The 13,524-nt window shown below is 37.6% G+C and overlaps 1 protein-coding gene across 3 annotated transcripts in view; it reads left to right on the top strand.

Annotated features, from left to right (window-relative positions):
- dock8 (dedicator of cytokinesis 8) overlaps positions 1 to 13,524 on the top strand; it is a 45,188-nt gene that overhangs the window by 23,515 nt on the left and 8,149 nt on the right. For 2 of the 3 annotated variants that reach the window (XM_052562751.1, XM_052562749.1), the window contains 24 exons: positions 302 to 419; positions 908 to 978; positions 1,058 to 1,202; positions 1,677 to 1,778; positions 1,915 to 2,010; positions 3,064 to 3,298; positions 3,475 to 3,639; positions 3,793 to 3,965; positions 4,920 to 5,009; positions 5,096 to 5,191; positions 5,310 to 5,459; positions 5,567 to 5,680; positions 5,892 to 6,047; positions 6,128 to 6,264; positions 6,360 to 6,523; positions 6,689 to 6,840; positions 7,512 to 7,694; positions 7,858 to 7,984; positions 9,879 to 9,966; positions 10,125 to 10,221; positions 10,308 to 10,442; positions 11,919 to 12,071; positions 13,157 to 13,315; positions 13,413 to 13,513. In XM_052562751.1, coding sequence (XP_052418711.1) covers positions 302 to 419; positions 908 to 978; positions 1,058 to 1,202; positions 1,677 to 1,778; positions 1,915 to 2,010; positions 3,064 to 3,298; positions 3,475 to 3,639; positions 3,793 to 3,965; positions 4,920 to 5,009; positions 5,096 to 5,191; positions 5,310 to 5,459; positions 5,567 to 5,680; positions 5,892 to 6,047; positions 6,128 to 6,264; positions 6,360 to 6,523; positions 6,689 to 6,840; positions 7,512 to 7,694; positions 7,858 to 7,984; positions 9,879 to 9,966; positions 10,125 to 10,221; positions 10,308 to 10,442; positions 11,919 to 12,071; positions 13,157 to 13,315; positions 13,413 to 13,513 — 3,207 coding nt within the window. The remainder of the gene's footprint in view (positions 1 to 301; positions 420 to 907; positions 979 to 1,057; positions 1,203 to 1,676; positions 1,779 to 1,914; positions 2,011 to 3,063; positions 3,299 to 3,474; positions 3,640 to 3,792; positions 3,966 to 4,919; positions 5,010 to 5,095; positions 5,192 to 5,309; positions 5,460 to 5,566; positions 5,681 to 5,891; positions 6,048 to 6,127; positions 6,265 to 6,359; positions 6,524 to 6,688; positions 6,841 to 7,511; positions 7,695 to 7,857; positions 7,985 to 9,878; positions 9,967 to 10,124; positions 10,222 to 10,307; positions 10,443 to 11,918; positions 12,072 to 13,156; positions 13,316 to 13,412; positions 13,514 to 13,524) is intronic. The other variant, XM_052562750.1, reaches the window with a different exon arrangement.

Raw genomic sequence — 13,524 nt, 5'->3', positions numbered from 1 at the left:
ACAAAGTAGAATTGCTTAATTGGTTTTATTAATTCTAGAATAATCTTGCATTTAATCAAATGCTCTATGGAAGTAAGCCAGGAAAAACAGAAGCAACTTCCCTTATTTATGACTTTATGAAACATGGCAACACTGGGGCAACTAGTTTCTTCCTTGTTGTAAGTGTTGAACTATGAGCGGTCTGCGCCATCTAGTGGCCAGTGAATGTTTTTACAGCCAATCGTGGATTTCAGATGGATTCATTATTTTGTCTGCAAATAACTTCTAGAGTTTATTTTCTTTTATGCTATTCATGTTACAGGAACCTGCTGTATGTGTATCCTCTGAGGTTGAATCTTACTAACCGTCTGACTTCAGCCCGAAACATTACGGTTAAAATCCAGTTCATGAGTGGTGAGGATCCTAGCTGTGCCATGCCTGTGAGTGCAAAACCATATTCAGATTTATTTATACATTTATATTCGAATATACATTAAGGGTATTATTTACATATATTAAACATATAAATTTTCTGTTCAATTTCAATTATTGTCATTCTACCCCTGTGCAATATGTTTACAAAGCTTTAAAGAGACTATGATTTAACAGTATTATGCAAACTATATAATATAAAAATAATGTGAAATTGATTATTATTATTAATATAATAATAGTACTTGTAACTGTATTGTATGATTTCAAGTCGATTGCGAATAAATAACATAAATTAAATATATAAAACTTACACTTTAAGTGACACACCATTTAATCCCAAATTACATTTGTCTGTATAACAATCCTCATAAGTCATAAGGCCAAATTTCATAACTGTGTGTGTAATTGCTGTAGAGTAGATTTAAAAATGTTCTCATTTGGAGTATTTTTTGCCATTAAGCTGATATTGACCTCTCTGCACTGTCCAAAAAAGGTAATCTTTGGAAAATCAAGCGGCCCTGAGTTTCTTCAAGAGGTCTACACTCCAGTCACATACCACAACAGGTAATCATCAATCCTACAACGATTTTAGTGATCAGTATATCAAGCAATAATGTAAGGGTGGTTTCTATCTCCTCAACAGGTCTCCTGATTTCTATGATGAGATAAAGATCCGTCTTCCAGCCCGTTTAACAGAGAAGCATCACTTGCTGTTCACCTTTTACCATATCAGCTGCCAGCAGAAACAGAACCAGACTGGAAGTGTGGAGGCTCTCATTGGATATTCAGTGAGTGACTCTACAGTATACAGTGCTGTTTTTTAAAAGAAATTAATACTTTTATACAGCAAGGATGCCATAAAATGATGGAAAGTGGCAGTTATGACTTAATAAAATAAATGTTGTTCTTTTGAATCTTGTATCAAATATATCGGTGTCCACAAAAATATTAAGCAGCAGAACTGTTTTCAACAATGAGGATAAGAAATGTTTCTTGAGCACCAAATCAGCATATTATTATGATTTCTGAAGGATCATGTGACACTGGAGACTGGAGTAATGATGCTGAAAATGCAGCTGTGTCATCACAGGAATAAATTCAAATTCAAATAGAAAACAGTTACAGTTGTTACTGTATTTTTGATCAAATAAATGCATCTGTGGTAAAGATTATAGCCAGGGAGAAAGGTCGAACCCAGACTCCAGCGATGTTAACACTGTCCACACACAGATGAGTGACATGACTTCACTTCCTCCCTGCAGTGGTTACCCTTGCTGAACAATGACAGGCTGCAGACGGGGCAGCAGTGTCTGCCAATCGTTCTGGACAGACTTCCTTTGAACTATTCCCTGCATTCCCCTGAGGTACAGTCGACCATTTCACATCTGCCTTTTTTGGATGCCAGTCATTTCATTTCGGAACCTTGCATTGACGTCTCGTTTGGGTACATATTCAATGATTCTTCTTTGTATATTCTGTAACCTTTTTATATGCCTTCAGAAACTGCCAGCTCAGGTACCTCCTGTTAAGTGGTTGGAGAATCATAAGGGACTGTTCAACCTTGAGCTACAAGCTGTGTCCTCAGTCCAAACACAGGTGCGAAAGCGAAACGCTCTCAGAACTCAATTTCCAGCTGGAAAGTCCAGCTTATGTCGTTTTTTGAATACTGGTGTGCTGATGCTTCCAGCATCATTTTTTAACTAGGTTAACTAGCAAGACCGCGAGGTCAATCAGTGTCATGTGAGGACCCTGCTGGTTGGTCATAAGCTAAAAAAGCTCAGAACCAACAAAACCAGACTGAGCCCTTCATTTCAGCTAAACTAAATTTACATTTTTTCATTTAATATATGCTTTTATCCAAAGTGACTTACAAATGAGGACAATAGAAGCAATCAAGCCAACAAAAGAGCAACAATATTTAAGTGCCATGACAAATCTCAGTTAGCCTAATACAGTAAACATAGCAAGTTTAAAAAATATAATAATATAATAATAATGGCACAACAGGCAGTTAGAATACAAAAAGAATAGGAAACACCAATGTTAGAAGGTCTTTTTTGTTTTTAAATTAAAATAAAACATATCAGCTAGTGTGAAAAATACTTATCTGAATGAAATTGACCAACCACATATAAAATGACAGGAATAAGATTTGACTGAATTATTACAGATGAAAAATTGTTTTTTTTAGAAATGTTGCCTTGGAAACTAACTGAAGCTTAAGGACTAAATAAATGTAAACATATTTAATAGAAAGACAAATCAAAAGCACAAAATGATCCAAAGCTCAAAAAGTCGTCAAAAGCTTAAATTAAAATAAAAACTGAAAATAGATAAATAAATGTATTATTACATATAAAGTATTGAGAGTATTATTGATTTCTATGTACATAGTATGTATATAGTGTTTTCTTTCATTTTTTTATTAAGTTTAATTAATGTGTATGTATGCGTTATTTAAATTTTTATTAAGTATTTAGTTAATAGTTTTTATATTTTATTATATTATTATCAGAAACCTATAAAGTAAATAAAATACCAGTTTCTATAGGTAAATTTTTTTTCTAATATTATGCAGTGAACATATATTTCAGAAGCATTCATTAAAAGAAATGGCTGTTGTTAACAAATCTTTTTATTCAATCACAGGACAGTCACCTGGAGCGTTTCTTCACTCTGTGTCACGCTCTGGAGGGCAAGACCATATTCCCTATTCGAGTGGGAGATGAGAAGATTTCGGAAAACATGTTTGAGCACGAGCTGAAGCTCAGCATCATCTCGCTGTCTTCCTCCGGCCTGGAGCCGCTGGTGCTGTTTCTGCACCAGGTCCTCGACAAGCTCTTCCGTCTCATCATGCAGCCCATGGTCATCGCTGGACAGACCGGTGCGTTTCAGATAGGAAGAGCTTTAGCTTTTCTATTACACTCACTGGAAGGACTAAAAACTCAAGACAAATTTTTTAGCATAGAAGGACATTTGATGTACTGATTTTTGCATACTCTGTCGGCGAATATGCATGTTCAGGATTGTCAGCTGGAGTTCTAATCTTGTTTTGTGCAGCAAATCTGGCCCAGATTGCATTTGAGTCAGTGGTGTCGGTGGTCAACAGTCTTCACAACAGTCAGGAGCTGGCAAAGGACCACCAGGGCAGAAACTGTCTCCTAGCAACATACCTGTACTTTGTGTTCCGCTTGCCGGACACACACCATGAAATCCACACCCCAGGTACAGTAGGGCTGTGACATCATCTTGACCGCCAAGGATGTCATTCTTCACCAGTCTGAAACCGTCCATTATTCTGTGTGGAAGAGAGGTTTTAGTGGCTTTGGGACTTGTTCTGTTGTTGTCTGTCACTGAGCTGAGGCTTATGTTCGCCAGGCACAGGAGGTCTGATGGCTCACCCTGAGAGCCGATACAGCACTCTGACTCGCGCCACGGCCACCACGGTCGGCTTGATGCTGCTCCAGTCACGGATCCGCTCCAGCAGCAACCCTGATATACCAGCGCCGCAGAGCCCAGAGGACACAGAGGTCAATAACATTCTAGGAAAGGTACAGGCACAACATCAAACTTGTGCTGGACAAAAATTCATGAGCTGGAATTTGAATTGGCCACAGAATGATAGGAAGAGGAATATACTATATTACATTTGAGTGAAATTTCATTGAATTACTTAAATATTTAAGAATTGTATTATATTATATTAATATACTGAAACTGGTATTTCATTTTGTAAGAAATTTCAGAATCACTTTTATTACAGTCAGAATGTATCCTGTAGATCTTAAACATTTTATACTGTATTACGTTTATCTTACTGCTATTATATTAATATACTGGAATTAGTATTTCATTTCTATATAGAATTAATATTTTTTATTATAAATATTTATTATTTATGTAAACTATTTATTATAAATATTTAGCATTTATAAAATATTAACATGGATTTTATTATTTATTGTTTATATATCTTTTATAGTATTTATTTATAATTTAGTCATTTTGTTAGTTTTTCCAAATGTCTATATTTTCATTTATTGACTAATTATTGTACTTCAGCTTGCAATTATTTTATTTCAGTTTGCAGGTTTTTTTCCATTTCATAATTAATTTATTTCATCTTATTTCAGGAATTAATGAATACACAAATGCAATATCATACTTACATTTTTCTAGCTGATTTGATGTTTAGCATACATATATAAAGATTAATATTAAGTATGACTAATAAATACTATTATAATATTTATTAATAATGAAAGAATTTTGAAAATTTGAAAGCAAATTGGCTTACAATTCATATTTTGTATTTATATTTTATTACAGATTTTTCAAATAATATTTTTAGTTAAAAATAACAACACAATTTCTTTAAATTCAAATTAACATTTTAAAAAGGTCCTCTTAGTTCTATTTGGAATGGTGCCGTCTTTTTTTACATGAACATATACACTCAATTGCCATATTTTTCTTATTGTTCACACATTTTTGGTTTCCACCAGGGTTTAAATCTTCCTGGCAGTCGCATGTCAACAGCTGGAAACGTCTCCAGTACTTCACAAAGCTCAAGCACACGGCCCACAAACAGAAAGGTTGACTTGCCTCTTCATTACCGAAGAAGTCTGTCGTTTCAGCAGAGGTTGTGTTCCCTAATAAACAAATCCATGTGTCTGTGTAGTTGTTCCATGAGGAGCTGGCTCTTCAGATGGTGGTCAGCACTGGAGTCTGTAGAGAAAACGTCTACAAATACGCCTGGTTCTTCTTCGAACTTCTTGTAAGATGGTTGTGATTGAATTTAAGCATGTTGCTGAGCAAACCAACTTGAAATTTCGCATAAAGCATATTTCGCATATTTTTTTGTGATTCTCACGGTCCATACGTACACACTCCAGGTGAAGAGCATGAGCCAGCACGTGTCTCAGCTGGATAAGAAGGCGATCTCTCGGAGGAATCGGTTTTCGGATCGTTTCAAAGACGACATCACCACGATTGTCAACGTGGTGACTGCCGAGATTGGAAACATTTTAGTAAAACAACAAAAGGTGATTGAATCCCATCTGAACAGAGACAAACAAGAGGTTAGATCCTCTGGAGGAATGTTATTTGTCAGTGCTGACGGGAAGAGATGCGTGTGTTTATTTGTCTGTAGGAGCTGGAGCAGGCAGAGAAGGTTAACATCAGCCTGGCTTTCTTCCTGTATGACCTGATGTCTCTGATGGACCGAGGCTTCGTGTTCCAGCTGGTGAAGAATTACTGCAACCAGGTCCCGCACCTCGTCTCATTTACTAATCATTATCTTAATAGAAAGAAATCATTCACAACTCATCAGTTCAGTGAACACCACAAGCCCGTTTTAACATACTTTAAAATATATTATAATATACTACATTTTCAGCATCATTACTCCAGGCTTCAGTGTCAGATGATGCTGATTTATTATCAGTGTTGACCCTGCTCTTTCTCTCTCTCCTCAGATGGCAGCAAAGAGCATGAACATGTCGACTTTGATCAGTATGAGGTTGGAGTTTTTGAGGGTCCTGTGCAGTCATGAGCATTACCTCAACCTGAGCCTGTTCTTCAGCAGCCCTGCGTCTGCCCCCGCCTCCCCGTCCCCCTCCACCTCCTCACAGGTCAGTGCCGAAACATCATCAGCTGTGTCTGACCCTCACAGTATTCGGAGACGATGTAAAACCTTTGTCTCTGTCACCAGACCTCCAGCATGTGCAGTTTTCAGGACAATAAGATCGCAGCCATGTTTGATCTGTCACAAGACTTTAAGCAGCGCCATTACTTGACCGGACTGCTGCTGACCGAACTGAGCACAGCACTGGACATGGAGTCAGAGGGGTTAGTCACATTTCACATGTGTGCCACTAAAGCGTTCAGTGAACTTTTCAAGAGTGCGTGTACTAAACGTTATTAATGAATGTGTGTATACACAGGGGGAGAGTACAACAAAAGGCCATCAACGCCACATACAGCTTATTGTGCGCTCACGATCTGGACCAGCGCTGCTCGAGGCCAGAGGTCAAGGCTAAGATTGCTGCTCTCTACCTCCCTCTAGTGGGCATTATCATCGACTCCATCAATTACCTTGACTTCACAGGTACTGCCGTACACAAGTCACATTGGTAATCTCTAGTTGCTCTTAGCCAGAGGGCCAAAATGCTGGATTATGGCTCTCTGGTGGTGCATGATGGTACTTTGAAATGGATCATGCTTTTCAGATCTGTGGTTTAAATGTGTGAGTGAGTATATGTTGTCTTCGCAGTATCTGACTCGCGTGGAGGTAAAGGGAAGTCCGGTGGGCCTGAGGAAGATCCTGACAGCATCACCCCCATCAATCAGTCTGTTGCATTGGCAATCGCTGGAAATCCTTTCAACACTTTAGGGAGAAATGCACTGGCCTCGGTGGCCTCTGTGGTATGGATCATTTTTTAGAATGTTAGGCCTATATATTATATGATATTATAATATATTGCATTGTATTATATCATATTAAAATGATTAAAAACATAATTGACATGTGAAATTAAATTTAACATTAAATATTTATATAATTTAACTGTATAAGAAAAAAAGTCTGTGGAGTGGTCATTGCTATTTTAGTATTTTTTATATGCAATAATAATGTTTATTAATATTTCAAAATAGATTTTATTTGAAAGAATGAGTTTCCAGTTTAATTACTGTTTAAATTGTAAAAAAAAAATGGTGCTTTTGTCATTTTTATTAGTTTTTTAAAAATATATTTTTATGTATCTTTAAATTATTTGGATTTCAGTTATAGTTTTAGTACTTTAAGAAAAATAAGAATTTTGCCTGAGTGAAAAAACAAGTGTAGGGTTACAAGCTTAATTTCCAGTTAAATTCAATAAAGGAAAGTAATTTAATAGTTTCAGTCAACAACAACAACACTTGGAGTGATATGAGAGTATAGAGTTTTAGCATTCAATATATTAGACCGCAATTGACCAATCAAAATCATTCCAGAGATCCTTGTAATATGTATGGATATTTGTCTATTCATCTGATATATTCCAAAGAAACAGTCATTCTCATTTGAATATTCTTTGACAATGTATTTTGTCCAGACGGGGAAAACTAGCAACATGTTGACAGCAGAGACCAGTCGCAATCTGCTCATGTGTTTCCTGTGGATAATCAAGAACGCAGATCCGAATCTGATCCAACGCTGGACTGTGGACATTCCTTCATCTCAGATGAACCGTCTGCTGGAGCTCCTCGCCATCTGCATCTCCTGCTTTGAGTACAGGGTAAAAAACACATCAGTCACTGCAGCATCACTCGGTGACCTTCAAGAAGTGCTTAGTCACAGTGACAGGATGTACTTTGATTTGGACAGGAAGACGTCCTTTGGATGTCATTAGAAGATATTCATGTGGTGTATTGTGTGTGTGTGTGTGTGTGTGTGTGTAGGGGAAGCAGAGTTCTGATAAGGTGAGCACACAGGCCCTGCAGAAGTCTCAGCAGGCTAAAGCGCGTCTGGAGGAGGCTCTGCTGGGAGGAATCGGAGCCAGAGGACAGATGATGAAAAGGGTGGGAGGTGAGCTGCATCTCATGTTCTACTTCATATCTTAGCCTTTAAAGGATTGTTTTTGTCTTTTTTTTTTTTTTTTTGCATATTTGTCACACTTGAATGATTCAGATGAAAAAAAATGTAATATTAATATGTAATATATCCAAACCTGCCTGGAACTACATTAAAAAGTAATTGCCATCTAAATCTAATAACTGGTTGTTCCACCCTTTGCAGCAACATTTGCAGAGGATTTTTAACCCACTTTTCTTTGCAAAATTGTTTTAATTCAGCCCCATTGTAGGGTTTTCGAGCATGAAAGGACTGTTTAAGCTCATGCCACAGCATCTCAAACAGATTTAAGTCTGGACTTTGACTTGGCCACTCCAAAAACTTAATTTAGTTGTTTTTGAGCCACTCAGAGGTGGACTTGATGGTGTGTTTGGGACCATTGTCCTGCTGCATAACCCAAGTGTGTTTGAGCTTGAGGTCACAAACTAACGGCCGGACATTCTCCTTCAGGATTTTCTGGTAGAGTCCAGAATTCATGCTTCCATCAATTATAGGAAGTCATCCAGGTCCTGAAGTTTCAAAGCAGCTGCAGACCATCACACTACCACCACCATGTTACGAAATGTTGTGTTGGTTTTACGCCAGATGTAACTGGACGCACACCTTCCAAAAAGCTTGTATACTTATTGATGCAAACTTTTGTTGCATCAGTCCACAGAATATTTCCCCTAAAGTCTTTTGGATAATCAAGATATTTTTTTGGCAAATCTGAGACGAGTCTTTGTGTTGTTTTTGGTCAGCAGTGGCTTTTGTCTTGGAACTCTCCCTTGGATGCCGTTTTTGTCCGGTCTCTTTCTTATTGTTGAATCATGAAAACTGACCTAAATTGAGGCAAGTGAGGCCTGCAGTTCTTTAGATGTTGTTCTGGGTTCTTTTACGACCTCCTGGATGAGTCGTTGTAGCGCTCTTGGAGTAATTTTGGCAGGCTGGCCACTCCTGGGAAGGTTCACCACTGTTCCATGTTTTCTCCATTTGTGGATACTGGTTCTGACCTTGGTTCACTGGAATCAGAAATGGCTTTATAACCCTTTCTAGACTGATACATGTCAACTCTTCTGTTTCTCATCTGTTCTTGAATTTCTTTAGCTCTCTTCACTTTGACAGAAATGTTCTTATTGTCTATACAGGCCTGAGTGTGGCTAGTGAAATTGAACTCCGCTTTATAAAATAATGTGCTTAATCACAGTTCTGTCATGGTTTAACAGGATTGGGCAATTACTTTTTTCACGTATGGCCAGGTACTTTTTTCCCTTAATAAATGAAATCATCATTTAAAAACAGCATGTTGAATTTACATGCTTTATCTCTGTGTAATATTAAAATTAGTTTAATGGTCTGAATCTTTTAAGTGTGACAAATATGCAATTTTGTGATATTTTTCCGTCCCATAAATAAATGATAAAATGTATAAAATAAAAATCACCTCATATAAATTTACATACACACACACACACACACATAAATAAATAAATATATATATATATATATATATATATATATATATATATATATATGTTACAGTCAGGATATTTAAAACAGGTTACCTTTTGTTCAATACAAAATAGTATGAGTAAATCATACAGGTTTTTAAAACCTTGTTCTTGAAATACAGCTTTTTATTCATGCAGATGAATAAATTATGACATAACTATTCATTTAACTTCAGAAGGGAAAGTTGCTGTTGGCGTAATGAATAATATAATATTTGTTTTCCGCAATGCACTAAAATTATTTTTAATTTCTCGTAAAATGCTGTCTAATTTTACATGTTTACAGTCCGCAGACTTCCTTTGTTTAGATATTTTCTAAATATGTCCCGTCTTGGTGTGTTGGCTGTGTGTTGTGCAAGGTAACGACCGGACGCTGGGTCAGAGAGAGAACCTACGCTGGAGGAAAGACCTTACACAGTGGCGCCAGACAAACGACAGGCAGGACAAGTGAGCGTAAAATAGTACCATCATTTCACGCTTCACATCCATTTTACCTGTGCCACTTCTTATTTATAGTTGATTCTAGTTCTCCACGGCTCTAATCTACAGCTCAAATTAAGCTTTTTTTTTTTTTTTTGCTCAATGTCTTGTTGTTGTTTCCTCAGATCCAAAGCAGAGCTGGACCAGGAGGCCATAATCAGCGGTAACCTGGCGACTGAGACCAACCTGATAGTCCTGGACCTGCTGGAGATGATCGTACAGGTAACACACAACTCTTACCGTGGAAAGAAAAAATAGTTAGAAATGTGAGTATGGAATAATGCTTTTGGTTTGTGTCCTGGTTGCAGGCAGTTCCTCTGGCGGACTGTAAGGATAATGTGGTTGGTGGAGTGTTGAAGGTTCTGCTGCACTCTCTCACCTGTAATCAGAGCACCAGCTTCCTGTCACACTGTTTCAGCACCATACGAGCTCTCATAGTTAAGGTACTGACCATGTGTGTGCCACGTTTATTCGTTTCGTCTGGCAATACACTAAAATGTGCTGAAATTGAATTTGTTTTTATTTATAACCGTAGAACAGCATTTATTATGGTTTATTTTAGTGTAACTCGTTCTAATTCTTATAGCTGTAGGCTACAACGGGTTTTGGTTGTCTACATGGTTCATTTCTGGCTCATAATTGGGTCCTGTCAGAAAAATAAATAAATAAATAAACGAAAGAAAACATGTCAAAACAAAAATCACCCCCCCAGCAAATATGCTAAAATAAGTTACAGAGAGAGATTTAAATATGAAGTCAAAGCAGAGAACCTTTTTTTTTAGTTTTGAAAGATACGTTATGACATGTTATGATACGTTAAGATACGTCTTTTTGAAATAATTTTTGAAAATAGTGCGGGGGTGAATGTTTGACACATGGACTGTAATTTAAGAATAATTAACAATAATGGCAAATCATTAATTAATTATTAACATTTACTGGAAAATATAGAGACACACATTCAAGATGTATATTAAAGGCCGTAACCGCTATAGATATTGAGGGGAGACTTCAATATATGTATATATATATATATGTTTCATATAAAAAAAAAAGATAAAAAAAAGTCTCCCTACTGACTGCTTAAGTGATTCAAATTAAATAATTGTCTAAATTAAATCATAAAATAAATTAATCATACACTAAAGTTTAAAAGATTTTTTTTTAGATCTTGCTACTTTCATTCAGCAAGGGCACATTAAACTGGTTAAAAGTGATGGTAAAGACATTAATAAAAATGTTGCAAAATATTTACATTTTAAATAAATGCTCTTCTTTTTAACTTTCTACTCATCAAAGAATCCTTAAAAAAAATTTACAACCATATTAAACTTTTTTTTTTAAACATTGGTAATAATGTTTACTTTAATAGCCATATCAGTGCCTGTATTTAACCTGCATTCGAGTAAATATATCTCTCTAGACCCTACAAAAGCCCACACCTCTTTTGGGCGCTCTTCTTTTAAATTTTCTGCTGCAAATGATTGAATACTTTACAAAAGTCACTCAAATTAGAATCTACTGTTTCGATCACTACTTTTTAAGTTTTACTTTCAGATAAACTGACTGTACATGTTGATGCTCTTTGTGAACAAACCCTTATGTATTTTTTTGCACATATCCAACTGAATGGCTGTCATTGCATTTATTTGCACTTTATCAGTTTACCCATGTTGGACTAAACTATTATCCTACTGCTACTTTTCTTGCACTGTCATTTTACACTTTTAAAGTTTTTCAATCTTTATTTTTATACATTGTCCAGTACTTTTAACTGAATCTGAGCGTCTTCTATATTTATGACTGTGAATTTGAATGTCGGCATGTCACGTCTAACTTCATGTTCAAACCATCCCCAATCTCCCCTTTCTGTAATCATGTAATATTGAATACATGACTGATCCGATGCTGTTTTTCAGTTTGGTGATCTGTTGTTTGAGGAGGAGGCCGAGCAGTGTGCAGACCTGTGTCAGAAGGTTCTTCACTACTGCAGCAGCTGTGTGGATGGCAACAGGAGTCAGGCTTGTGCTACGCTCTACCTGATCATGAGATACAGCTACAGCTCCGCTAGTGTAAGACGCCAACTGATTGATCAATCAGCACCTCTGTTGTTAAACAAATGAAATGTCTTTTCTGCGATAACATGAAGCAGACGTAACATTGACAATGCCCTCTACAATGTTATTCTTCTCTGTCTGTCTGCTGTCTGATAACATGAGCCTGTCGCTGCTCCAGCCTGATGGCTCGAGTATTTCCTCTGTTTACTCAGTTTCTCAGCCCTCCCCTACCAGATGGTCGTGTTGTTTGCCATCTCATTCATCTTTAATGGGCAAAGGATGGATTTCTCTCCCTGTCTGTCTGTTTGTTTGCTTGTTTGGTTTGTAAAAGGCTCCAGCAATCGGTCCCGTCGTTAGTGTAACCTTGAATAAGTCATGTTGATTTTCTTTTAGCGGCAGACCGTCTTTTACCCCTCTGGCCTACGCTTTGTGTTTTTATGTTTCCCAAGGCCGTTTCTCACATTAGATTAAACGGTGAAAACAGTGAAGTCAGGTCTCCGCACAAATTCAGAATGAATCTTCTCAGCGGTTTCGATGTGGAGCCGTTCTTCATGGCGAAACTGACCTAGATGCGAGATCGGCGACGTCCAGAGATGCTTCGCACACACGCTCAATTTAACATAATGGTGCCATTGAAATGATCCATTGGCAATTATACAGGGGTTAATGGGGGATCATTTTGCAGTTTCCTGATGCTAAGCAAGATGGATGGAGCATTTTCAGCCTCTGGCTCAAGCATCCCGTGGAATCAATGATCTGAGACTATGACAGCAATGGCCGACCGCGCCTGGCAGTGTCGCGTTTTCCTTCACAGCCTAACACCTGTATCTGACAATGTAACCTTCAATAACCTCAGCGGGGCCAGCCCAGATAAATGACATGGCTCTGGTTGATAGGAACTGCTGGGGGAAGGGCTGTTTTCTAAATGAGGAAAAACCTCAGGCAGTAATCAGACCTCTGTTGTCACGATGCTTTGGGCATTCAAACTTTGGAACGTGACTTGAATTTAAAGGGATAGTTCACCTAAAAAAGCTCTCCTTCATGTGGACACAATGAAGAAGAACAAGAAGCTAAAGCAGCCAAACCTTTTGTTCTTGTAGAATTTCTCCAGAGTCAAGATGCAGGTGACGATGTCTTTAGCCTCGCTGGTCGGCAAGTCTTCGGACATCCATGAGGAGTACCTACGCCGCTCTTTCAGAACTATCCTAGCATACGCTGAAGAAGACACCGAAATGCAGTCTACACAGCTGCCCTCACAGGTAACACTTTGGCCAGAAGGCATCTAGCCTAGTCCAATCAATAAGTATACAAAACGTCTGTTTTAATGAATCACCCTACTGGTTTCTGTCCCCACAGGTGGATGAACTCTTGAGGAACCTAAACAGCATCCTCTCAGACACAGTCAAGATGAAAGAGTTCCAGAAAGATCCTGAGATGCTCATGGACCTCATGTATAGGTATTCTGCTG

The sequence above is a fragment of the Carassius gibelio genome, chromosome B8 (assembly GCF_023724105.1).
Source record: "Carassius gibelio isolate Cgi1373 ecotype wild population from Czech Republic chromosome B8, carGib1.2-hapl.c, whole genome shotgun sequence".
NCBI classification, from domain to species: domain Eukaryota; kingdom Metazoa; phylum Chordata; class Actinopteri; order Cypriniformes; family Cyprinidae; genus Carassius; species Carassius gibelio.
This window is presented reverse-complemented; position numbering and strand designations above follow the sequence as displayed.